Source organism: Podarcis cretensis (assembly GCF_951804945.1).
Source record: "Podarcis cretensis genome assembly, chromosome: 2".
Taxonomy (NCBI): Eukaryota; Metazoa; Chordata; class Lepidosauria; order Squamata; family Lacertidae; genus Podarcis; species Podarcis cretensis.
In genome coordinates, this window is record NC_137171.1 from 3,784,026 (window position 1) to 3,809,805 (window position 25,780).

General features: G+C 44.3%; 1 protein-coding gene across 5 annotated transcripts in view; it reads left to right on the plus strand.

Moving 5' to 3' along the window:
• LRP1 (LDL receptor related protein 1) overlaps window positions 1-25,780 on the plus strand; it is a 317,944-nt gene that overhangs the window by 147,583 nt on the left and 144,581 nt on the right. For all 5 annotated transcript variants that reach the window (XM_079967068.1, XM_079967067.1, XM_079967069.1 and 2 more), the window contains one exon: window positions 24,876-25,038. In XM_079967068.1, coding sequence (XP_079823194.1) covers window positions 24,876-25,038 — 163 coding nt within the window. The remainder of the gene's footprint in view (window positions 1-24,875; window positions 25,039-25,780) is intronic.

Sequence of the window (25,780 nt, forward strand, 5' to 3'; positions counted from 1 at the left end):
ATCAGTGTGGCCAATAGACCACAGCAAAATTCATAGAGCACATACTGGCTTTGTTTGGGGAGCTTGCACAGACCCCATGCCTGAGATAATCCTTTCCTCATACATGAGATTCCTTCCTATTGTGTGCAAAGCTATTCCTCTGGTTTATCTAGACTTAGTGCTCAACATGGTTTCATTTTTGTGAGTTATTGGTAGTGCACACCTACAGGAGAGTCCCGCCTGCCTCATTCCTCCTAAGAGTTAGATGCGGTTCTGCATTCCAAGGATGTTGGGTATAGACTCTGCTTCTGCAGGAGCAATTCAGGCCTAGCAGCTTGGCAAAGAGCCAGCTGTCAAGTCCCAGGTTAAATGGACTGTGTTAACTTTTTATCTTTCAGGAGGGAGGGGGAAGGAGGAAATGAAGTGAGAATGCTTTAGGTTACATCACTAGGGGGACAACTGCCTTGTTAGACAGCTGTCAGGAACACAGATTCCAGGAAAGCTGAAAGCTACAGCCCACACAATGCTTTCAGAAGCTTTACAGTAACTTGCAAAGCTCAGTGGGTTAGCTTGTATGGTTACATAACACCCCCCCCCATCCTGAAATACTGAATTAGTTTTGCTGGGAAGTAATTGGGCTGACAGCCCTGTGCCGCTACCACCACCCGCCCCTCAGCATTTATTTTCCACACAGGTATTGCCTAGAATGGCTGATCTTCATTTCCAGCACGGTTCTGAGCTACCTTCTCCCCCTGCCAACAGAGGCGAAGAGAGATTATTTTTATATGTGTATTTCAAGTCTTTTCTTTCCCTCCCGCATCCTAAAATAAAAGAGAGAAATGAACTGGAATCACTGCACACACATGGCTTCCTGTGCAGTTTGGAACAAAGTGAGGAGGCACATGGATCAGCAGGGGGGAAAATGCAGCTAGGTTGCTTGTGGGGGCAAACTATAACACCCTGCTTGTGGGATTTGCCCTGACTGCCAATCTGCTACTGGGCAAGTTCAGGGTGCTGGTATGAACATTATAAGGCCCTATACTCTCAGGACCAGGTTACCTGAGAGACGGCTTTATCCTTTATTTATTTTTAAGGTAAAGGTAAAGGGACCCCTGACCATTAGGTCCAGTTGTGGTCAACTCTGGGGTTGCGGCACTCATTTCGCTTTATTGGCTGAGGGAGCCAGCGTACAGCTTCCGGGTCATGTGGCCAGCATGACTAAGCCTCTTCTGGCAAACCAGAGCAGCACACGGAAACACTGTTTACCTTCCCGCCGGAGCAGTACCTATTTATCTACTTGCACTTTTGAACTGCTAGGTTGGCAGGAGCAGGGACCGAGCAACAGGAGCTCACTCCGTCGTGGGGATTCAAACCATCGACCTTCCGATTGACAAGCCCATGCTCTGTAGTTTAGACCACAACGCCACCCTCCTCCCCAGTTTATTTATTATTATTTATTATTTATTATTAATTTTTTATAAATAATTTTTATTATTTCCTTAAATTGCATAACAGACATAACTGATCAGACGTTTAACAAAAGAGAAAGAATGTTACAAAATCTAGACTGCAACTTGCCTTATTCCTTATACACCTAGTAGATTTCTGTAGTCTGCTGGAGAGTTCATCTCATGCAAGTTCCAACGATCTCAGAAGCCCCCTCCACAGTGACTCAGAGCAGAGCTTTTAGGGTGGCTGCCCCTGCTCTGTGGAATTGCATTCCTGTCCAGGCACCCCACTGTCTGCACTTTCTGGAAACAACTGAAGACATTTTTGTTCCAACAAGCTTTCCAAGCTGGATGGGATAAATGGGTCTTTGCTATTTACTTTGTTATTGTTTTAGTCTTGTTTTAAATGCATTTGTTGTTTTTGAGTTTTTAACTGCTTTTAGTTTTCTTTAGTGTAAATCACCTTGAGACACTTCTTTAGAAGGCAATTAATAAAAAAATTGTGATGATATTTTTTAAAAATAACCTCCAAGAGAGAAAAACAACTACTGTTCACAAGAAGTGTCAAATTTTATTAGTGTCTGGAATGCTTCGGGAATGATTCATTTCTTAGACACATCAGGAATCAATAAAATTTGGAATTTCTTAAAGAAAAACAGTTGTTTTCTGAAACAAATTTGGCAACAATAACATTTGGTATTGAGGGGAAATAGTGGCTTCTCTGTCTCTCTGTCTCTGTCTCTCTCTCTCTCTCTCATGTCACTGTGCAGTTTGCCATGTGTTTTGTTGTAAAAGAAATCAGAAGTTCCTTTTCATTGTTCCTCATCCTCACAAGCAGTGAGGTAGTATTGTTATTGCCATAGGTTATCCAGCTTTTCATCCTGGAAAGCTTTGAGGGGCTGGCAGGGAGAGGGCATGGAAATTTAATTTGGTAATGCTGGATTAGTGTTGCCTTCTCTCCTTTGAGATGTTTGCAGCTGGGAGAAAGCAGTCAGGGTAGATCCCTTCAGCTACCTTTGGAAACAACAACCCTCCAAGCTTTTCTTTTTTAACTACCATTCCTTGGTTTTGCACCTCCTTGGAGCTGGAATAGAGCTTTGCCCTATCTCTCGGTCTATTAGTTGTTCCACACTTCCCTTCATAGCAGAGGCTCCAGGACCGATATTAAGGAAAAGGGACACGAAGTGCTGATCTTGTGTGGGATGGAAGACCAGTATGACAGGGACAGCTAGGGTTGAAGGGTGGGAGGGTTGTGTGTAATATGTGGCCTTGGCAGCCACTGTGGCCATGGCTTGGTTGACTCATTTTCTGGTTCCTGGAAACACTCTTGCTTTCAGCCATTTCTTCACTTAACTCATGTATCCTCTGTGGGCATTAAATGTGAAGGAGGGTCCCTGCTGGATCAGACCCAAAGGCATGCCCAGCCCCATATCCTGCTTCCTGCAGGGGTCAGCGGGATGCCTCCAGGAAGCCAACAAGCTGTGAAGGCAACAGCCCTTGCCCGCTCTTTCTCCCAAGCAACTGGTATTCAGAGATATACTGCCTCTGTATATGGAAGTTCTATAGCACTTTCATGATGAATAGCTGCAGATATAGACCTCTATCTTTCTAATGAATTTTTATAAATCCTTTTAAGCTAATGGCCACCACTACGTTCTGTGGCAGCAAATAATAGCCCCTTATCATGAGCTTTTCACAAGTGTTCCTGCTGTTCCGTTGTTGTTGTTGTTGTTGTTGTTGTTGTTGTTGTTGTTGTTGTTGTTGTTGTTGTTGTTGTTGTTAGGCTTCTTTCCATTACTCTGTGAGCACAGAACTGGGTGGCATAAGCTGTAGTTACATTAATGATAACTGACATCGTTTTCTGAGAACATGTGGAATTCTGAAGGCAAAAGCCATTGTTTCCCTTTGTTCCTCTCATCTTTCTCCTGTATCTTCTCCTGTTAGCTGGAAAAGGCGGGCTTCTCTTTCTAAGAAAAAAACCTCCCCCCCCCCCCCCCGCTGTCAGGCTCCTATACTGATGTGACTTTGCTGTCAGGGCAGCTTCCCTTGAAGAGTTGATGAAGAGCACTGTCTGATCCAAGGCTCCAAACCTAAAACTTCATAGCCACTAGAGAATGGCAGGGCCCCCATCTTTTTAGTTTGACCTGAAAATACATGTCTTTAACCTTTTCAATTAATGCAAAATGCTGCCAGTGGAAATGCTTGAATGTAAAGTCTTTTGCTGTGACAGAGGTTGTCTTGTTCTCAAGGCTAGGGAGCTGGAATGCCTTCAGATCATTATGTAAATATATCCAAAGGATCATTCCTATAAGCGAAAAGGAAAGGAAACTGGGACCCCTGGGACTGCATTCCTGGCAAGGTTTCGTTCCTCCTCCTCACAGGCTTTTGAACTCAGACATTTCTGCAGTCAGCGGCACAGTCCTCTCAAGCTGTTCTTCCATTGAAACTGTTTCTCCGGTCAAAACTTTTGACTGCTGTTTGCCCTACAGCACACATCTTGGTTATGAATCAGCTGCCTAATGTTTATTTGCTGGATGCATTGGCATTCTTCTTTTCTCTCCTCCTTTCCGTAGTTCTGCTGAGAGCCTCTGATCTGGTTTCTGTGGGTGTGTGGAAGGTGAAGAATGAGTTAGGTTAGCATGAACTTGGAACCAGCTGTGCTTGATTTGTTCCCCCACCCACTTCCACTCCCCTTGCCCCACTTGGTGTCCCAGTTTTCAGAGCAAGCAACTTAGCTTGTTTTCCTCTTTATACGGCCAGCCTTTAATCCCCAAGGCTGAGCCTTTTCCAAATCCTTCCATGAAGAATTGTAGCCTGTAGGGGGGAAGCTGTTCAGCAACGGACTGAATTTATTAGGAAAACCTTTTCTTAAAAATATTTGCTTGAAAAGGCTTGGCAGGTGCCTGTTGGTGATTGATTTACACCAGGGCCAGGGAACCAGGTGTTGTTGGTCTCCAGCTTCCATCAGCCCCAGCCAGTGCTGGCCAATGGTCAGTGAAGATTGAATTGTAGTCCAGCAACATCCGCAAGGCCACAGGTTCCCCAGCCCTGCTTTAGACAGAAAAAATGTCTCCTGCCTTTGGACATTCAGTAGAACTAGAAGACCTTTGGGTTCCTTCCAACTTAGCTTATGTAATATAAACTAAGTATTTAAGTTCAGACCCTGGCCAGGTTAGTGACGTGTTTAGTTCCAGTTCTCCACTCACTCACAAAGCTCAGTGGGGTGGGCCAAACAGTACACACTCTCAGCTTAACCTACCTCACATGGCTGTTGTAAGGATATTATGGGTAGGGGGACCACATAAGCGACCTTGAGCTCTTTGTGGGGAAGGCAGAATAATGATATGGCTCAGTGGAGGAGCATATGCTTTGCATGCATAAGGTAATAGGTTCAGTTCTTGGTATCTCTATGTGGGGCTGGGGAAAATCCCTGCCGGAAAACCTGGAGAGGTCACTGCCAATGGACAATACTGAGCTGGATGGATTGGTGATCTGACTCGGGAGCAGGAGCGCCGGTGGGGCAGGGTGGACCACTTCACCTTTCCTGGATGAGGCTGCACAGACATACTGACAGACCCCAGGATTAGCACTGTCAGCCTGCCTGTGATAGTCACCCTTGTTTCCACCCTGCCTTTCCAGATATTCTGTAGTGCTACTGGCATTGGGAGGGTGGCTTCCCGGCTCCACCACACCACACCAGCTGCTCCTGTTTGCAAGAGGGCGCATTCTGTATAATGCAATCCCTACTTAACATTATTTTGGGTAGCAGGGCTGGAGAGGATCTTTTCCTGGAGACCTTGGAGAGTGGCTGTCAGTTGGGGTAGGCAGGATAGATGGCTCAGTGGTTTGAAAATACTAAGGCAGCTTATTATACTTCCAGACTGAGCTCTTTGAATAAATAATGAATGAGCCATCTCTGTTTCCTGCATGTTGTGTCTGTGCTTGCAAAAATATGAGGAAGTTATCATTTACACGTTTCTCATCCTGTGGGATTTGTTAGATGCCTCAAGGACCAAAAACAACGTACATAAATATTTGGAGACTTTAGGGGTAGCATTTGGAATTCATGACCTTCTCAGAAATTGCCTACTAATGAAGATTTCCCCATACTCACAAATATTTTTAGTCAACTGGGCTGGAAGATGTTGCAATTTTATTTTCCTTTGCTGTAAAATGAGAACCCAGGGGACAATAAACTCAAAAATGTTTGCTTTTCATTGTGCAAGAGTCAAATTTTCCAGCTCCTAAGACCAGCTAGGTAAAAGGAGGTTAACCCAGAAGTTTCCTGTTTGCTAAATTCTTAGTGTAGGCTAGCTTTGCTTATTTCACTCATGGATTTTAAGCAATCTCATGATTTTTAAAAGCTTGACTTGCAGCATGACCCTTTGTATGTGTTCTTTGAAATAAGCTCCATTGAGTTCTGTGGCAGTTACTCTTAAGTATATGTACCCAGTATTGCTGCCCTAGGCTGTGTCCACACAGTAGTTTAAATTGGATTCAATGCATCCCATAAGTGCATGTTTTTCACTTCCTCCACACAATGTGGTCCTCATACAAAGGGCAGCCCACACTAGTCCCCATTTAATTTGGATTTCCCTAATCTGTAGATAATGTGATAAGGAGGCGGGGGGGGGGGGCGGGAGGGCGGACCCTAACCAAAATATCACATGCTACACAACTGTAGATGTAGTAAAGCACATTGTGTAGGTGAGGTTTTTGTTTGTTTGTTTTGTTTTTAAGCATGTGAAATGATGTTTTGCTGGGTACCATCTATTACCACTTCCTGTACTTCCATTAGTGAAATACTTCCTAGTGGGTTGCTGATGCAGCCAGGTGCAACACACACAGAGCTGTTTAATTTTAAAAAAACCTGCTGCTTTTTAAGTCTGGTATATCAGAAAAATTATATCTAAAAAGTAAAATAAAAATTGACCATGTGACACAGGTAAACAAACACCTGTATGCGTGCCTACAATGGACCTCAGGAAGGGTGGGTTACTGGTGGGACCAGATTTTTACTATTATATTCTAGCCTGATGTTTTGGAAGATTTGTGTCTCAAAAATAGTTTTGAAAAAATTGGCTAGGCGAATAGTTAAAACAGATACCTGTGTGCATGTCCACAACAGACCTGAGATTTCCAGAATTCAAGAAGGGTGTGATGTACTAATTGAGGGGAGGGGACAACCCCACACAGTGCAAATACATTCCATCAAGCACCTTTGACTAGTGTGGGTTGGAAGCATTGAGACATAATTCCACTGAAAGCTGTCAAGTGTGGATGAACATGCACAAAAGCGCACATGGAAAATTCATATCTCTATAACCCATGTGTGCACTGACACTGGTGTCTACATTGCTCTATCCCCTTATCTAAATGGTTGCAGAAGGGCCATAGCTCAGCATCTACTTTGCATGCAGGAGGTCCCAGGTTCAATCCCTGGCATCTCCAGGTAGTGCTGGGTGAGACCCTTGTCTAAAGCCCTGAACAGCCACTGCCAGTCAGTGTAGGCAATACTGGGCTGGATTACCAATAGTATTACTCAATAAAAGCCAGCTTCCTATGTTCCTGCTTACTTGTACTTCCTCTTAATCCTAGAATCTATCTTTGCGTTAACTCCGGTGTTAACTATTGTTCACCCTGAGTCAACTGGGTGCTCTCACTGGTGCGCCCACACAGTGCCAGTCTCCCTGCCACCTCCCTGTCATCTGCTCCCAGCAGTGATACTTCCAAACTCTGTGGCCATGTTTTCTTTTGCCAATAAGTCCCATCTATGATGTATGACACAATAAGGATTTCACCAGGATAAGGCAGAAGCCAGCTGGGTGTTTCTGCAGCCTGTTTGGAGGATGCCTCTCTACCCTGGCTGGCTTCCAAGTCAGCATGAAAGACCTGAGAAGTTGGGTACGTTAAGAATACAGTTAATACATACTTTGATTAAAATACGACAGTATACTAGGGTGAGGATGAGCCCTTTATGAGGACAGATTGTCTTAAGCAGCTGTCTGACTGGTAGAATACTGGATTTTCCTCCAAAGATAGATAATTTAATATGTGATACAGGAGAGTAAGGATCTGATTTTTATGTTTATTTTTTTGTCCTGGGCCACATAATATACAGCATAGCTTGTCAAATGGAAACTGGGGTTTTGTTCATACAGCTGTGGGGATCAGGGCACAGAGTAAATCACTGAATGGTATTATAAAATGATAAGATCATAGAATTGTTGAGTTGGAAGAAACTCCAAGGATCATATAGTCCAACCTCCTGCAGTGCAGGATGATGATAAATCTAAGAGCAGTGCTCTGATTAGCATGTTTGGGGGAAGATGCCCCCAAGTAATCAGTTGGCTCCATATAAAATGCCAATAAATACATGTTCCTCTTAATGGGGCACATAAAGGGTGTGAAGTTAATCTGCCAGTGACAACCACCTAAATAGACAGGTTTTTGAAACTTGTTTGGAATATTTTAAAGTTCTTCTGGTATCTCTGCCCCAGAAGAAGAAGAAGAAGAAGAAGAAGAAGAAGAAGAAGAAGAAGAAGAAGAAGAAAGCCTAGTTTCTCATTGAAGGAAATGAGGAAAAGCTTAGACACAGATATAAGGCAAGGCTTTGCCTCCAAGCTCAAGTAAAAGAGAGAGAAAATGGTCCAGTGTCCACCCCAAGCTGCATGTACACACGTCATCTTAATTTGTGCTGTTGTGATGCCAGTGAGACAACCAGATGCTCCAGTAAGTCCACCTCAATTGGAGGGCGGGCAAACAATGAAGCAGCCAGCCTTGGGGGTCCTCTTGTCACTTTTTCTTCATGTCAGGGCCTGCGTTTCTACTTTCAGACAGAAGCGAGACCAAAATCCCTGAGGAGTTCAAAATGAGTATGGTGCGTGGCAGACTGACAGCTGGCTGTATATTGTACATGCCAAACAGGAAAGGGGTCATTATCCTGCCTGAGGGGGAAAGATGCAGCAAAAAGAAGAAGAAGAAGAAGAATTGTGACCCAAACAGGTGCTAATGATGATTAGAGAACATGACACTGGGTGCTCCTGAGACCAGGCTTGAGGGCATGTGTCAAAAGCAGAGGGAGCAGGGAGGACGCTTCTGCTATATAGTGCACCCCCCAGATAAACTGCTGTTTGGAACAAGTAAAAAGTAGCATGCCCTTGAGCATGTGCAGAGTGCATTCTTCATGTCGCTCAGTAATCACAGGCACTCTGTTACCTCTGGGATTTGGGAATGGAGCTGTGAGTAGGGCTTCTAGATGAAGGAATTTCAGCTGATCTTGAGCCCTGGTACTTCCTATTTTAGAATTTATTCGCTGCCTCTCTTTACCCATTACCTTGTGAGATTAGCACCTCCTATTTATTTGTTTATTTTCAGTATTCTGATTCAGAAATTACAGATGGGCACAATCTAGAATCTAGAGTACAGTTCCAGGTGTACATTTTGAATTATTTATGGATTGTTGTTGTATGTGTGGGCTGGAAATGCAGCCCATTCTGCTCTCATAGAGCTCTGCATAGGGTGTCAACAGCCAGGCACCCCCTATCTCAGGGGTTGTCAAGCTTTTTGGACCAGTGGGCACATTCCAAACAGAGTGCTGAGGGTGCCATTCTCAAAATGGCTGCTGAGAGAGTGCAGTCATTGCTGCTCTCCCTTATGTTTACCACAGAAAGTCCGCCATGTCTTGCTGGTGCTAACTGTGGAGATACTACAGTACTACCTTGGGTTAAGAATTCGTTCCAGAGGTCTGTTCTTAACCTGAAACTCTTCTTAACCTGAGGTACCACTTTAACTAATGGGGCCTCCCACTGCCGCCGTCGCGCTGCCAGAGCATGATTTCTGTTCTCATCCTGAAGCAAAGTTCTTAACCTGAGGTACTATTTCTGGGTTAGTGGAGTCTGTAACCTGAAGTGTATGTAACATGAAGCGTCTGTAACCCAAGGTACCACTGTATTGTTAACAATAGAAGAACCCTATTTCCTCAATGCCAACCCTAAACATAAACTTAGGTTGCAGTCCTGTATCCACTTACCTTAGAGTAGCCTCATTAAACACAAAGAGACTTGCTGCTGGAGTAGACATGCATACCAGTGTATTGTAAGTTGGCTATGCTGTGAATTCTTATTAAGTTCATGGACATCAGCTTCAGCACAGCAGGAGGTTTTTTAAAGCCTCTTTGCAAAGTTTTCATATTTGCATTTGACATTTGGAGAGGAGGTTTTAAAAAAACAAAAAACACCAAACATCCACTTGCACTTATTGTTCAGTAGTATTTGCAGAAAATAACTACTAGGGAGTACCTATCTCAGACAAACCCACCTCAGAAAATATGCATCCTGGTTGATGTGGGAGGAAATAAGGGCAAATATGAAGTTTCCAAGGACTACACTAGAAAATAAGACAGAAATAGGAAAAGTGGAGTAAAGGGGAACGAAAGATAGTTCTTTAGAACCCAGAGATTCCTCTTGTCTGGTGTCCAAACAACTCACTTATCAATCACTGCTTCACACATACACTCACAGCAGGTTACAAACCTTCAGTTCTGAGATAAGGAAGAATGATTCTGGAATAAAGAAGAAATGGTAAATTGCAATCTCCATCTTGGAACTCATGACCGCAACATCCATCCTAGTTCTTGTACTCCCCACCCCCCAATGTCCTTCTTTACCCCTTGCTTTGGATAACATATTGTCTCATGAAGAGTTCTCGAGAACTTGAAAGCTTGGCAGATGTTTGTGACATTCTGGCTGGTCCTAATAAAAATATTGCCCAATTTTGGCTTTTGAACTTGGAAGTTGGAGCCTGCTCAATCTGAGTTGCCGTCTGTGTACACATTACTTTTCACTCTGGCTCCAGTGATCTTGCACCACTGTTGTTTGAAGCCATGTACACACAACATTAGCCACAATCCATATCTATCCTGCAGTTTCTTGAGAAATACTGCTGTTTGATGTGCTTGCCCTGAAATCAGGTTCCATCTGATTAGAAAATGTAAGCCACAGTCTCCTTAGAATCATAGAATCATAGAATCATAGAGTTGGAAGAGACCACAAGGGCCATCGAGTCCAACCCCCTGCCAAGCAGGAAACACCATCAGAGCACTCCTGACATATGGTTGTCAAGCCTCTGCTTAAAGACCTCCAAAGAAGGAGACTCCACCACACTCCTTGGCAGCAAATTCCACTGTCAAACAGCTCTTACTGTCAGGAAGTTCTTCCTAATGTTTAGGTGGAATTTTCTTTCTTGTAGTTTGGATCCATTGCTCCGTGTCCGCTTCTCTGGAGCAGCAGAAAACAACCTTTCTCCCTCCTCTATGTGACATCCTTTTATATATTTGAACATGGCTATCATATCACCCCTTAACCTCCTCTTCTCCAGGCTAAACATGCCCAGCTCCCTTAGCCGTTCCTCATAAGGCATCATTTCCAGGCCTTTGACCATTTTGGTTGCCCTCCTCTGGACACGTTCCAGTTTGTCAGTGTCCTTCTTGAACTGTGGTGCCCAGAATTGGACACAGTACTCCAGGTGAGGTCTGACCAGAGCAGAATACAGTGGCACTATTACTTCCCTTGATCTAGATGCTATATTCCTATTCATGCAGCCCAGAATTGCATTGGCTTTTTTAGCTGTCGCGTCACACTGTTGGCTCATGTCAAGTTTGTGGTCAACCAAGACTCCTAGATCCTTTTCACATGTACCTTGCAGTTAAGCTGAGGTGGGCACCTTTGAAACAGCTCATGCACATGTGCAGATGGCAGCGCATGCACAGATAACAGCCAAACCAAACAGGTAATACACATTGCATATATGCAAGTGCAGCTGCTTACATGTTCATAGGCTGAGATATTTAAGGCTTGTGTCTAGGAATTTGACATCTTTATTTAGGACCATGTACCCAACTATATCATGTTGGCTTCATTTTTAAAAAACAAAACACACCACTTCACTGTGTACCAAAGTTTCTTCCTCCCTCCTTCTCACACACAACCTGTTTAATGTTTAATGCAGGGGGCAGGCAACCTCAGGGGCTCAATATTTTATGATTCTATTTAGCTAAGATTCCTCCATTGCGGGGGGTTGGACTAGATGACCCTTGAGTCCCTTCCAACTCTACTATTCTATGATTCTAATACGCCCACTTTGGGCCTGTGATGGAAATTAACTCTAATTTACAGTGGTGTTTGTGATATGGTTACCAGACGTCCTCGTTTCCCAGGGACAGTCCCCGGATTTACAAATCTGTCCCCAGACAAAATCCGTCCCTGGATTTATATTTTAAGTGTTGTAGATGTATTAATAGGGAATGACTATTGCGTGATTGGTTCAATGGCACAAGACATATCATATGGGGACTTCCGGTGAGGCAAAACGGCAGGTGCCATGGCAGTGAGCAGCTCCTGAAGCCAGCCAGAGACAACTGTGCCAGCAGGCTGGCTCTGGGCTGCTGAGACAGCCACTGCCAAGGGGGAACCGGGGATGCCCGGTGCGTCAACTGGGGGGACCGCTGACCCCCCCCGTGACCCAAATCGAGTACCCGGCCACTCGGCTGACTGCCCAGCGGCACTCTGGGGCCAGAAAAACCCCAGAACCGATGCAGGGAGAAGGAAGAGAGGAGAAGGAAGAGAGAAAGAAAAAAGACAAAAAAGAGGGGAGCCCCGAACTTGCTGCACTACTGCCACTGCCCTTGACAAGGAGAGGTAGGAAAGCACCAGGAGGGCAAGGACGCGTGACTGAGCCCAGGCCCGATCCAAGAGAGCAGGCCGGGGCCCAGAGGAAGGGTGTGTGACAGAGGAGACCACAGAAGAGCAGATATTACTTCTTATTTTTTTTAAAAAAATAACTTTTTAAAAAATAACTTTTTAAATCTCTTTTAAAGGGGGAGGGAGTTTCCCTGGATTCTGGTAACCTTAGTTTATGATACTGGTCCCAGAGTGTGGACCAGGGGTGCCGACTTATAAAAAATATTGGGGGGGGGGGCGGGGGCCCATACCGACTTATAAAAAATATTGGGGGGGGCAAGACCTCCCAACCACTGCTGCTGGGGGAACGAAAGGGGCGAGCCCCGGGCTGCCCCGACCTTAAGTGAACCTGTGAGGGCCCGCCCTTTGCGGCAGCAGATTGGCTGCCGCCGTGGGCGGTGAATATTAATGAGCTAGGGGGAAGCCCCGCGAGATTGTTGATGGGTCGAGAGCCCGCAACCCCACCCCCTCTCTAGATCAGGAGTGGCTTTGTTTTTCTTAAATTTTGAGGGGGCTCGGGCCCCCTCAGGCCCCATGGAGTCGGTGCCTATGGTGTGGACAGGAATTAAAAAATAACAACAGGAACAATCCAACGGTCTGTTGTTCAGAAGTGTTTCCTGAGCCACCTGAAAGTCATTGGTGGGCCACCCAGTGGCCGCCCTACATAGCTTTGCTTCAGGATTTTGGGAGTTGATGCAAAGTAACAGCTTATTGCATTGAAGCGATGCTTTTTGTGAGTGTCTTCACTCTGTCTGGGATCAAGGTGGCTCTTTTGACAACTTGCCTTTTGCCCTCTGTCGCCCCTTTTCTGGTATGTTGCAGAAGCAGCTGAACTCTTCTGAGTGCACCTGAGGCCCAGGGCTTGCTTCTTTTCCAAATTTCCCAAAGTTCTCTGAGACTGTGCCAAAAATCAAAAAAGCTGCCTGCTCCCCCCCCCCCCAGCTAGCTAGCTAGAGAAGAGAAGAAGAAGAAAATGATTTTGGGGACTGAGACTGGCGATGGCCAGGGGTGGGGAGAGAGAGAAACTATTGTGTAAGGGTTAAAATAAGTCTTGCGAATGTAGCTTTCATACAGTTTCAGAGGAAACCTTGGCTTTTGGCTTTAACTATGAATGAAAGCAGAAAATAATAATAAAAGATGGAATTTTGAACAAGGTAAGAGGGAGGGAAGGAATGGGGGGAGGAAGTTGAGAAGAGAAAACAAGCCAGCAATTTGAAAAACAAAAGACTTTGAGAGAAGCTAATGCTTTCCAGCTGCAAAAATACCAGACTGGGAAGGGAGGAGGGAGGTGGTTGGCTGTCACTCTTGTTGCTGTTGCTGCCTCCTTCGTTCCTGTTCCAGCCCATTTTAAGAGCAAAGTGTGTCCAAAATCCTAGAAGGAGTTGGGGTACAAGCCCCAGGAGCTGGTTGCATTCAGCAGCTGGCTTCCCTCTTGAGCATTTGCACCGGCTCCACTAGGGCTGTGCTGGAGAATGAAAAGGTTGCAGAATGCATCCATGAGTTTGTCTGCCTCCGACTTAGTGTAGGAATGAAGCTATCTCTAAAAGTTTTGCTTAAGTGTGAGAGGGAGAAAAATAAGAACCTGGCACATTTGTGCTATATTTTATCACAGGTAAAACCTTATGCTCTCTAGCAGCAAGAGAAACACCCTGATAGTTGGTGTTTTTTTTGCCTTCTGTTTTGCCACACACAAAAAGAAAAGTAAAGAAAGTGAGGAAATGAAGATATTTCTGCATGTAGGGTAGAATAGCTTTCAGTCCTTGTTGTTGTTGTTGTTGTTGCTGTGTGTAGAATAGTTTTGAGAGTAACTTTACTGGCAAATTAACACAGCATGCTGGGGGATCTTGCAAAAACAGGCCCCTCCCCCAAGTTTGGAAATGGGAAGCAGATCTTGAATTTGCATTGTGTAAGAACTGACATATTCATTGAGTTTACGATTTAAATATTCATTTTTAATCTTAAATGAAAAACTGTGCTAGGTCCTGATATAAGAAGCCAAAGAGTGTAGTTGTGCCTTGCAAGGTCTTCACTGTTCTACAAGAAAACTTGCTTGAGCAAAGATGGGACAATCTGCAGTTGCATCCTGCATTGCAGATACTGCATTGCGCTTCCAGTTGTGTGATCTTACAAGCTTTTGTTGGCAACAATTAACTCTGTTTCATTCATGAAGTGGATAACAGAATTGTAGGGTTGGGAGGGACTCCAAGGGTCATATAGTCTAACCCCCTCCAATGCAGGAATGTCAGCTGAAGCATCCATGACAGATGGCCATCCAACCTCTAAGGCCAGCCTGCCTTATGGTTTCTTGTATTAGGACCTAGAATAGTTTTTCATTTATGTTTTTCATTCATTTAACAAACTGCAGCTTCCAGAATGTTTGATGGGAAGCCATGACAGTTTAAAGTGGTATCATAGCACTTTAAATCTATAGTGTGTATGTGGTCTTAGTGCCTTTGGAGCTGCATCAGTAGCTTCTGGAGGCTGCAGGAAGGGACCCAAGCTAAGTGTTGGAACGTATGCTTTCCATGCAGAATGTCCCAGGTTCAAACCTTGGCATTTCTAGTTTAAAGGATCGAGTAGTAGTGAGAAAGGCAAATAATCTGACTTGGAATAGTGTAATTTTTTTTTATTTATACTTTTAAATATTGCAGCCAGAGACCTTGAAAAGAGCAAAGTGCAGAAACCCGAACAAACACCAATATGTATACAATGTTACCTTGGTTCTCAAATGCCTTGGTATTCAAACAACTTGGAACTCAAACACTGCAAACCCGGAATTAAGTGTTCTGGATTGTGAACTTTTTTCGGAAGCCAAATGTGCTCCGTTTTGAGTGCTACGCTTCCGTTTTGAGTGCCACACTTCCATTTTGAGTGTTGCGCTGAGGTCTGTCTATTTTTGCTATTTATTTTGCTTTTTTGTTTTGTTTTTGTGACTGTGTGGAACCCAGTTCAGCTACTGATTGATTGATTGATTTTGTGACTGCAGTCCATTGTTTATTGCTTTCATTTTATGGATCAATGGTCTCATTAGATTGGAAAATTCATGTTAAATTGCTGTTTTAGGGGTTGTTTTTAAAAGTCTGGAACGGATTAATCCATTTTGCATTACTTTCTGTGGGAAAATGTGCCTTGGTTTTAAAACCCTTTGGTTTTGGAACGGACTTCTGGAATCGATTAAGTTTGAAAATCAAGGTACCACTGTAAAATTCTTGCCACATACTGGATTTATGTGGTTTATAATTCCCTCCTGATTAGGGAAAACCATATCAGTACCCTCATTGTAATCAACTGCAGTTGTAATCAATTGCACCCCCCACCCCCCAGTTCTTCAACCACATTGTCAACAAACACTTCCCAATAACTAAAGGTTTAGAATCTAATCTGTTTGAGCCAGAATATAAATTTGGTCTGGCCTTTTTATTCAGCCCTGGTTTGATTACATGTTGAAAACATAGAATTTAAGAGAATTTTCAATCTGATAAGGGAAAACAAAGGGAAGACTTCGCAGGAATTATGGAGGATTTAAAAGGATTCAGCTGCATACAGAAAGATGTATATTAGGAAAAAATAGCACTAAAATGCTGTTATTTATCTTTTGGCTTGTAACAGCATAGATAAAGGAACGATAGAGATTAATAGGATTGCCACCTCCTGTCTCAGATATGAGCCTTAACTTCTTTTAAATCTCCAGGGCCAGAAGTTCTTCAAGTGTGATTTCTCACACAACATATATTGCAGCAGTTCTATCGCTTGGTGCCTTATGCCAACCTTTGCAAAGCCGAGACCCTCTAGATGGCTGGGGCTGATGGCCGTTGTAGTCTAAAACTTCCTGGTTGGCCAAGGATGCCTGTGCCAACTGCTTTAGTAGAGACTTTGCTTGGATGTACATGAGGACGCAGGTGGCGCTGTGGGTTAAAGCCTCAACGCCTAGGACTTGCCGATCGAAAGGTCGGCGGTTCGAATCCCTGCGGCGGGGTGCGCTCCCGCTGCTCGGTCCCAGCGCCTGCCAACCTAGCAGTTCGAAAGCACCTCCGGGTGCAAGTAGATAAATAGGGACCGCTTACCAGCGGGAAGGTAAACGGCGTTTCCGTGTGCGGCTCTGGCTCGCCAGATGCAGCTTTGTCACACTGGCCACGTGACCCGGAAGTGTCTCCGGACAGCGCTGGCCCCTGGCCTCTTGAGTGAGATGGGCGCACAACCCCAGAGTCTGTCAAGACTGGCCCGTACGGGCAGGGGTACCTTTACCTTTACCTTTACATGAGGCAGAAGAGTGAAATAGTTTGGTGAGCTGAATTTCTTAAGTAAACAAATCCTGTACCCTGTTGAAGAGACAGCATCTTTTCAAGTAGCTTCTCCTATGCCCATTGGTGAAGGGAGATGCAGTTTTGACTGCTGGAGGTGATTTGTTGCTGCTCTTCAAACAGAAGTACATTTTCCCATGCTGGGTGGAAGCCATGTGGGATGGGGTGGGGGGATGACCAAGGGCTTCTGCAGCTGTTAAGTTTGGTTCAACATGGACTATGAAAAAGCCAGTTGTTTTAAAGGAACCTGTTGGCTACAATACAACCTGTTGCTGGTTCAGTGGAGTGCCAGCTGAGGTTCAGAGAGAGAATTGTGCTAAGTGGGAAATACTGCAGCTGGAGTGCTGAGAAAGTTTTTTCCCTGCTTGCAAAGGACTGCCTTAAATTCTGGTTCCCATGCAACAACTGCATCATCATCAATCATCATCATCATCAATAACACAATTACTATATTTAAAATGAATAGTCACATAGAAAGGCTCACCACCTCAAGGTTCCCATTCATTCATTCATTTATTTATTTGAATCACGGTAGTCTCTAAAGGAGACAGGAACATATGAAGAGCTCTGCTGGATCACACCAGTGGCCCATCTGTAGTCCAGCAACCTGTTCTCACAGTGACCACCCAGATGCCCATGGGAAGCCTGCAAGGAGGGCCCGAGTTCAACAGCTAATACAATAAATAAGACCCAATAATATAATACTAAAAATGAGTTAAAATCTAAAAGGGAATGCTATAAGAAATAGGCATAGTTAGGACCAAGCTGTGCTTTGTAAGGTTACCTGTACAGTGGTACCTCTGGTTATGAATTCATTCTGGAGGTCCGTTCTTAAGCTGAAACCGTTCTTATCCTGAGGCGCGCTTTTGCTAATGAGGCCTCTCACTGCATGCGTGCCTCTGGCGCGCAATTTCTATTTGCATCCTGGGGCAGAGTTTGCAACCAGGGGCAGCTGCTTCCAGGTTAGCGGAGCTCATAATCTGAAGTGTTCGTAACCAGAAGTGTTCATAACCGGAGGTAGCACTGTAATAGTAATAATAATAATAAATTTTATTTATATCCCGCCCTCCCCAGCCAAAGCCGGGCTCAGGGCAGCTAACAACAATCAAACAATCAAACAATCAAATAATCAAACATTTTAAAAACATTTCATTATAAAAATTAATTAAAATCAAATTGATGGCAACCGTTAAGCAAAATTCTGTGCAGGTTGCCCTAACCAAAGGCCTGGTGGAACAACAGTACAGTATATAAATTATTATTGGGAAAGTTATAGAGGTCCAAATTGCAGTGCTTCCACCATTACCCTGTTCTGTAATTTGCGTTCAGTTCTTTCTTCTCATTTGGAACACCTAAAAGCAATCTTGTGACTCTGACTCAAAAGGTGGTTTGCAGCCAACTTTGACGTTATTTTTCTCTAGCTTCAACAGGTCTTTCCCCTCTGGTGCAGGAAACTGCCTTGGTGCTTGGGCCTCCTTCTTTTGTGCAAGATATTAATGAATCAGGGACAGGGAGGCGCAGAACAGATTAAGCAACAACAACGTAGCTTTGGGTTGCTTAACCATTATAAAAGTGCAGAGTCGCTCTTGTGGTATGAGAGGTTGGAGCTGACACCACGACACCACATGGGAGAGTTTCCAAAGGGAGTGACTCAGCTTAAAGCACTGACCAGATGTTAAAGGAAAATCACTGCCTCTTGCTTGCTTGATTCCTCCCTCCTTCTGAGAGAAAGAGATTTGGCACTCAAGCAGTATCTCTTAACTCTGTCACGAACTTTGCCCTGCATCCCCCAGAGCAGCTGCCTGCCTGTGGGGTTTAATGTTCCACTTGGGCCACAAGCCTAGCAAAGCGGTTTAAGGGCATATCACAAGACGGATGAATGTGCATCTTTTAAATTATTTTAACACTTAGCCCCTAAAAGCAGCTTCAGATCAAAGATGCCGACTCTTGAGGCAAAGTGGCTTGAAATTACGATTCCCAGCTAGATTAGCGATGGTCTTCATCTGGACTGGCAGATTTATTCACTGGTGCTTGTTTTTGCTGTCCTGTGGCTCAGGCCTGTCTAATGTGCTTTACCCCAGAGCAGCACAGGGCAGGCCTGGGATATCTTGGACATTGTACAGTGGTGGTCAGGGGGCTCCTGTTGAGACAGGTGACCAGGCAACCATTTTGCAGGCTGCTTCAAAATGAAAAAGCCAGGCCTTCTTAGGCTTTCTGTTTAGAAAACTCAAAGCACGATCAATGGGCTGTATCAACAAAGGAAGCCTCTGCAACAGACTTGATACCATTCCTTTGCTGATTTGAAATTATATGCATAATTTCTGGGTGCAGTTTCCATTCTTGTTTAATTGATGTGCCTGTTTCCTGTCCAGTATAGCTACTATCTATGTGTACTTGGATGCTTGTATCTCTGCTTCTCTAGGATGATTATCCCATAGCCTCATATCATATTTTACCTTAGAAGTGTACTGTCAATCCCTGGAGTCCAGAGGTTGTTGGGGTACAACTCCCATCATTCCTGGTCACTGCTGGGCTGGAGAACCACAGATTCCTCACCCCTGCTCTATCCTTTCCTGTCTGTCTGTCTGTCTGTCTGTCTGTCTGTCTGCCTATCTGCTTTGAAGTCATCAAAGTGTAAATATGAATAACAACAATATCCTTCAGGAACTTGATTCCAAATGAAATTTAATCAAAAGCTATCTGAACTTTTGCAACTTGAAGCCACTTGGTGGTGGTGGTGGTGGTGGTTGTTTTAAGATAGAGCGGTCTCTCTCTCACACATGCGCACCAACTCCAAGTGGCTGTTCATAACTTATCCTTCCTCCCAGAATTCTCCTAATGGAATTATGTTGTTGCTGCTGCTCCTATCCCCCTTGTAGCTTGCATGTTGCAATTTACAAGCCTGGCGATTCCAGTTTTCTGAAGAACAACAGAACACTAAAATTGTTTTTCCAGCCGAGTGGAGAAATTTGTTCTCCCCCAGCATGCTAATGAAAGGCAAATTTTGCAGTGAGTCAGTTTTTACTGTTAGCAAAGTTGGCACTTGGTTCTTAGCCAGTCATCCTTGGAGGGCACCAGGCAGCTTGACTTGCTCAACAGTCCCTCGTCCCTTGAGACAGAGCCTTCTGCTTTGAGGGAGTGGAGGCAATTCATGTTTCCATTACACAGGACAGAGAGAGAGAGAGAGAGAGAGAGAGAGAGAGAGAGTCTACTCTGAGACATTCTTATCCCTGCAGCACCATCAGACCTACCCAATACTGTATTAACATTCAAGCCAGCACACATACATTTGCTATGGTGGGTAATTGGGTCTTTCTTTTGTCAAGCTTCATTGTTGCGGCCAGCTTAGAATAGCAGTTCCTTTGCATCCCAGTCAGTGACACAATTGTATGCCGCTGCTGATTGGAGTCCAGAGGGTGCTTCCTGACCTTTTTTAAAAAAGGGGGGGGAGCAGGGGGAAGAAGTGGAGAGAAAGTAGCAGATGAAGGCCCTGACATATGGAGCCTTCTATTGGAGGCCAAGGAAAATCCCCTTATCCAAACATGAGGAATTAGTACCCAAAACTTGCTGTACACACTGCAGGTTCAGATATCCAAACAGCTGGACCTGTGTATAGTACTGTAACAAATAAGCGGCCTTAAACAAGCCTTACTTTATTGTGTTTTGCTGGTTTGCAGCAGCCATTTCTCCACAAACCATGGGGAAGGAGGGGAAGAGACCTAACAAATAAGAGAGCATTTTCCCCTTCCTTGTTTACATTTTGCAAGATTTTAGAGGGTTTTCCTGGTTGGTTTTTTTTTAAAAAAAATCATTTGGGTGTCAAAATTCTGTAGTTGGAAACACATTAGAAAATTTCCTATAGCAATCATTGGGAATCATTGACTCGTTATGTGAACACTCGCCTAACAAACAATTCCCTGAGAATGCATTGTGTTTGGATAGTGGAACCTGTGTTACTGAGTCAGACCACTTTTTCATCTTATCTCATTGTTGCCTATTCTACAGTGGCTCTGCAGCAATTCTGTGAATTGAATTTGGGACCTTCTGCATATAAAGCAGATGTTATGAAGCTGAGCAACAGATGTGTAGTGAATATGATCTGGATTGAGGCAAGTAGAGGAAGGCCGACCCTTGCAAAGCCAGCATAGTATTGTGGTTAGAGTTTTGGGCTAGAACCTGGGAGACCAAAGTTCAAATTCACACATAGCCATGAAACATGGGCCAGTCACTGTCTTTCAGCCTAACCTACTTCACAGGGTTGTTGTGAGAATCATGTCCTGGGGAAAGTGCAGAAAACCACTTATGACTTGTTGAACTCTTTGGAAGAAAGGTGAGGATATAAACAAACCCATAAACAAACTGTCCCTCTCCTGCTACAAGTTATGGCAAAGCAGTTATTTCTAATGTACAGTACCTATTTATGTTTAGAAAACTGGGATGTAAAGATGTCCAGTCAAGATATGAAGTATGGCAACTGTAATTTCTTGCAAATAGAATACGAAAGAAGCCTGTATGGTGTTCACTTACATTGAGTGTAGGATCAGATCTCTTTTGCACAGTTAGAAGCTGTGAGTTAGAAAGAACCAGAATCTACAGTCTGCAAGTAAACAATTTCTATAGTGAGCTACAGTTATCCTCCTGCCCACCTAGCAGTTCAAAAGCACCCCTAAGTGCAAGTAGATAAATAGGTACCACTTTATAGCGGGAAGGTAACGGCATTTCCGTGCGCTGCGCTGGTGCTGGCTCGCCAGAGCAGCTTCGTCATGCTGGCCACGTGACCCGGAAGTGTCTTCGGACAGCGCTGGCTCCCGGCCTCTTAAGCGAGATGAGCACGCAACCCCAGAGTCGGACACGACTGGCCCGTACGGGCAGGGATACCTTTACCTTTACCTTTTTAAGTGCCATAGTAAAGTCCCACCCTGGGCTCCTTTGGGAGGAAAGGCTGGATATGAGATTTAATAATAAATTCAATAACAAAACTGTAATTTGGTGAGAACTACATTCTGAAAGGTGCGTTTTGGGCAACACCATCCTATGAACTGTACTTGTGAAAGAGCTAAATAATGTTCTCTCATTTGTAAAGGATGTTCCTTTATGTGGAATTTATTAGGAAAACTTACGTTTTGATTTCTGTTTGTCTTAGTTTCAGAGTCTGTTTTTGATTTTGTAATGGGGGCTTGTTGTGGAGATGCATTACTGTAGATTATAGTAACTCCTTCTAAATTTGCACCTTTGTATATAAATTAGCAACAGGGACGCGGGTGGCGCTGTGGGTAAAACCTCAGTGCCTAGGGCTTGCCGATCGCATGGTCGGCGGTTCGAATCCCCGCAGCGGGGTGAGCTCCCGTCTTTCAGTCCCAGCTCCTGCCCACCTAGCAGTTCGAAAGCACCCTTAAGTGCAAGTAGATAAATAGGTACCGCTTTATAGCGGGAAGGTAACGGCGTTTCCGTGTGCTGCGCTGGTGCTGGCTCGCCAGAGCAGCTTTGTCACGCTGGCCACGTGACCCAGAAGTGTCTCCGGACAGCGCTGGCCCCCGGCCTCTTAAGTGAGATGGGCGCACAACCCTAGAGTCGGACACCACTGGCCCGTACGGGCAGGGGTACCTTTTACCTTTTTATATAAATTAGCATATGCAAATTTTATGTAAACCCACATAGTTGTGGGCTGAGTGGGCAATACATTTATTCTTTTTTGGTGATCTGCAAGTGGCCACAATAACTAACCTGTAGTTGAGCACCTGGAAACAAGTGATCGTGATTTCATTAATCCAACCACAGTTACTCATTAAGTCTGAAATGGCGAACTGTGGCTTAATGTCAGGATCTTAACCATAGGTAGAAGTTTATTTAAGATTCTGCTTTGTAAGCTCATATTAAACTTCATTTTTCCATTTTGGATATAATGGGTTTATGAAAGGAGGTGGCATGGGGAGGGTGTTTCACAAGCCAGAATCTGAGCTTTTGAACTTGGCCAGAATCTGGGGGCCCCTTTTTGGTTTTGTTACTGCTGCTTCCCAACCCCCCCCCCCCGGCCTTCCGCCACTGCGCTTTAGCAGCACACTGTTTGGGCCTCTGCCAACAAAGTATTTTGGAATGTAGCAATAGGCTGTGGAGGCCTAGAGCTCTCAGAAGCCCATTGATGCCAGGACTGGAGAAAAAAGAAAACCCTGTGAAACACGGGAAAAGTTTTGAAAGCTGTTTTCAAGGGGGGCACAGGGCGGGTGAGGGAGCCTAATTGAGGACAGCAGCCAGTTCCCCCAGAACAGAGCAGCACAGAAGGATGAGAGGAGAATAGGCCTCTAAGTATCTCAGTGGGAGAGCAATCTTCTGCCTGATGCTCTATTCTTTAGTAACACAAAACAGGCCCAGTGGGGAGGAGAAGGGGTTGCTTGGGATGGTTCCTTGGTGGCAAGAAAACTAGGGGGGAGCATGTGATAGGGGGTGAGATGTGACTGAAGAACAGGCCAGGTGAAGTGGCATGCGGTCAGTGGACATGGGGAACTAGGCTGTCCCCTAAATATACCTGATAAATTAGAGTATTAAAGTATTAATGCCTGGTGCCTCCTTCCCAAAGCCTGGGAAGCTTCTGCCGTCTTAGGGAGGCAGGCGGGATGCTCACAAACACAATGTCCCTCCCTTCCCACAATCGCCTTTACAAGCTGTTGCCTCTGGCCCTAACTGTTCCCCAAAGAAAAGTTTCACTGCACACCACTGGCCAGGTGTGTGTGGGGGAGGTGGGAAGGAGAAGAGCACTAGTCAGAGACAGGGTACTCATGTCTCACGACCAATGCCATTGTGCAGGGGTTCAGGCACTGCTGTTGTTTGAGGCTACAGGGTCACAGTCAAATCCTTTTTGTGTCATAGCCAAGCAGCACAGCCTGAAATGCATATAGTCTAAATAGGCCTAATTTTATAAGGCTATTTCATTTTTCATGGTATTATATATAGCTTCCTCTGGCGATTGAGAAAAAGTTTTTATTTGAAAAGGGCTTTGCCAGGTGTTTTTTTTTTTCTGGGCATGTTGTTCTCTTTTACTGCTGTAGTTTATATGGTGGTTTTAGAAGGCTTGTTCATCATCTTGAGTGCCTGTGCTGTTCAAAAGACAGCTAACAAATTTTATAAACAAACTAATAAATGTTTTTAATAGGGTCACTGGGTTTATGTTCAGCAGGCTCCTGTCCCTTAAAAGGGTTGTACAGAAAGGAAAGTTCTGCCGGTTGCAGTTTCTTCTGTCAGTGTAGCTTTGTGTTTGGGAAAAGTTCCCTTAACAAAACTCTCAGTTATACACATTTCCAAGAGAGAGAGAGAGAGAGAGAGAGAATGTGGCAGCTCTAAGAGAGGACTGGAGAACTTCATGATGTTCTAGATCTACCACCTCCACTTAACTGGGAACCTATTTCTTGAAATGGAGGTTTGGTAAGAAGACATGATCTGTATGACAGAGCGGCAAAGGAGGAACAGAAGTTCCATGTGATGTGTAGCTGGGGCGAAGCATTTCAGATTGCAGATGGGAGAACAAAAGTCTGAGTGCTCCCTCCCAAACAATACTTACTAGCAGTGCTCCCCCCCCCCCCGAGAACAACAGGTGCTGGTACTCACCATGAAGTTGTTACAGTAAGTGCCAGACTTTTTAACACACACGCCCCCAAAAAGGTGTGGGGGGAGAATTGCTGGTGCTCACCTTAAAGTGTTACAGTAAGTGCCACACTTTTTAACAACAACAAAAGAGGTGCCGGTACTGAATACCCTTGAGTACCACCTGGGGGAAAGCACAGCTTACTAGACATATACTTACTCACTACATATGCTGCAGAGAAGGTTGTAGCTTAGCCTTCTCTTTGAAGATATCTCCACGCATCACCACCCTTTGAAACTTTTGCTTTTCTGAGGTACTTTCAGCCACAGAGTGCAAGCATTGTCTCTATAATGCTTGATGACCTGGAACTCTTGAGATCTGTACCATAAGCAGTTCTGTGTGCCTGACTCTTTACAGATCCACTGACAGCTCTTTTGCAGTTCAGTTCCTTCTTGTCCTGAGGAATGAGCTGATCAGATGTGCCTGTACAGATGAAAGGCAGGTTGTAAATATTTTTGATGGTATAGTAGTTGGACACTCTGAGCCATGGCTTCCAAGGAGTTTTGACAGAATCGAAGAACCAAGATTTCCCACAGTTTATTTCTCATAGGTGTAGCTTTCAAAAGGAGTCCACCAAAAGTCCAAATAACTACAAGACAGATAAGGCAGATGGGCTCAGCAGGTAAAAATATCAACAGATGAAACATTACCTACCCATGCTGTATAGAGCCCAACTCCAGATTGCTGGCCTTTTGAAGAAGGTTAATTTCTGAACTGTTCTTGACCAAGAGTTAATATCTTACTTACCACACCCTTCATTTTCTTCCATTAGATGTGGAGCAGATGGCTATTGACTGGCTTACAGGCAACTTCTACTTTGTGGATGATATTGATGACCGGATATTTGTCTGCAACAAGAATGGGGTCACCTGTGTTACGCTGCTTGACCTGGAACTGTACAATCCCAAAGGCATTGCACTGGACCCAACCATGGGGTGAGAATCTTGTGTGTGCGGTTTGTGGATGAAGAATATATTTGTTTGGGAAAGATGGAAATAATGTTGCAATTGGTGGTTTATTAACTCAATACAGTCATTCCTGGCTTTAGGAGAATGGTGCATCTGGGAGGAAGAGCATTTTATGTTCTCCTTCCCATGAAGTTTTCCAGCCATTTTAAAGAAGGTTGGCTGGATAAAGTTTTTGTATTATTATTTAATTATTGTAATGTAATTGATGCAAAATAGGATTTCTTTTGCATTTTCAAGATGTGGTCATGCCCATGTAGCATCCATAAGCCCAGAGCTATAAGTAATGCACTTTTCATGCTTGACTTTTTCTCTTAAATTATCACGGTGTCCTTTGAATAACTAAGTGCCTGTCAATGTGAAATCTAACCAGCTGAGCAGCAGTGAAATGGCATATGAAATGGCAAACACCTCTCTTTCCTTCTGCCCCATTTGAATTATTGACCTATTAGAAAGCATAGCTGAAATAAGGAACATAGTGGGAGTTATTTGGGAATGAATAGCAACTTTATATTCTGAGAGTTGTGATAATTTGTCCATTTAAGCATGGGCTGGTGGATGGGTGAGCTGATTTATAGAGTTGATCTTGAACTGGAGAATCTTTTGAACTTGGGTTCTATGAGATCCTTCTTTGCTGCATCAGCATCTATGAGCTGTCAAAGGAATCCTACTTCCAAAGAGTGTCAGTGCCTTGCTAGCATAGCAGGTGATT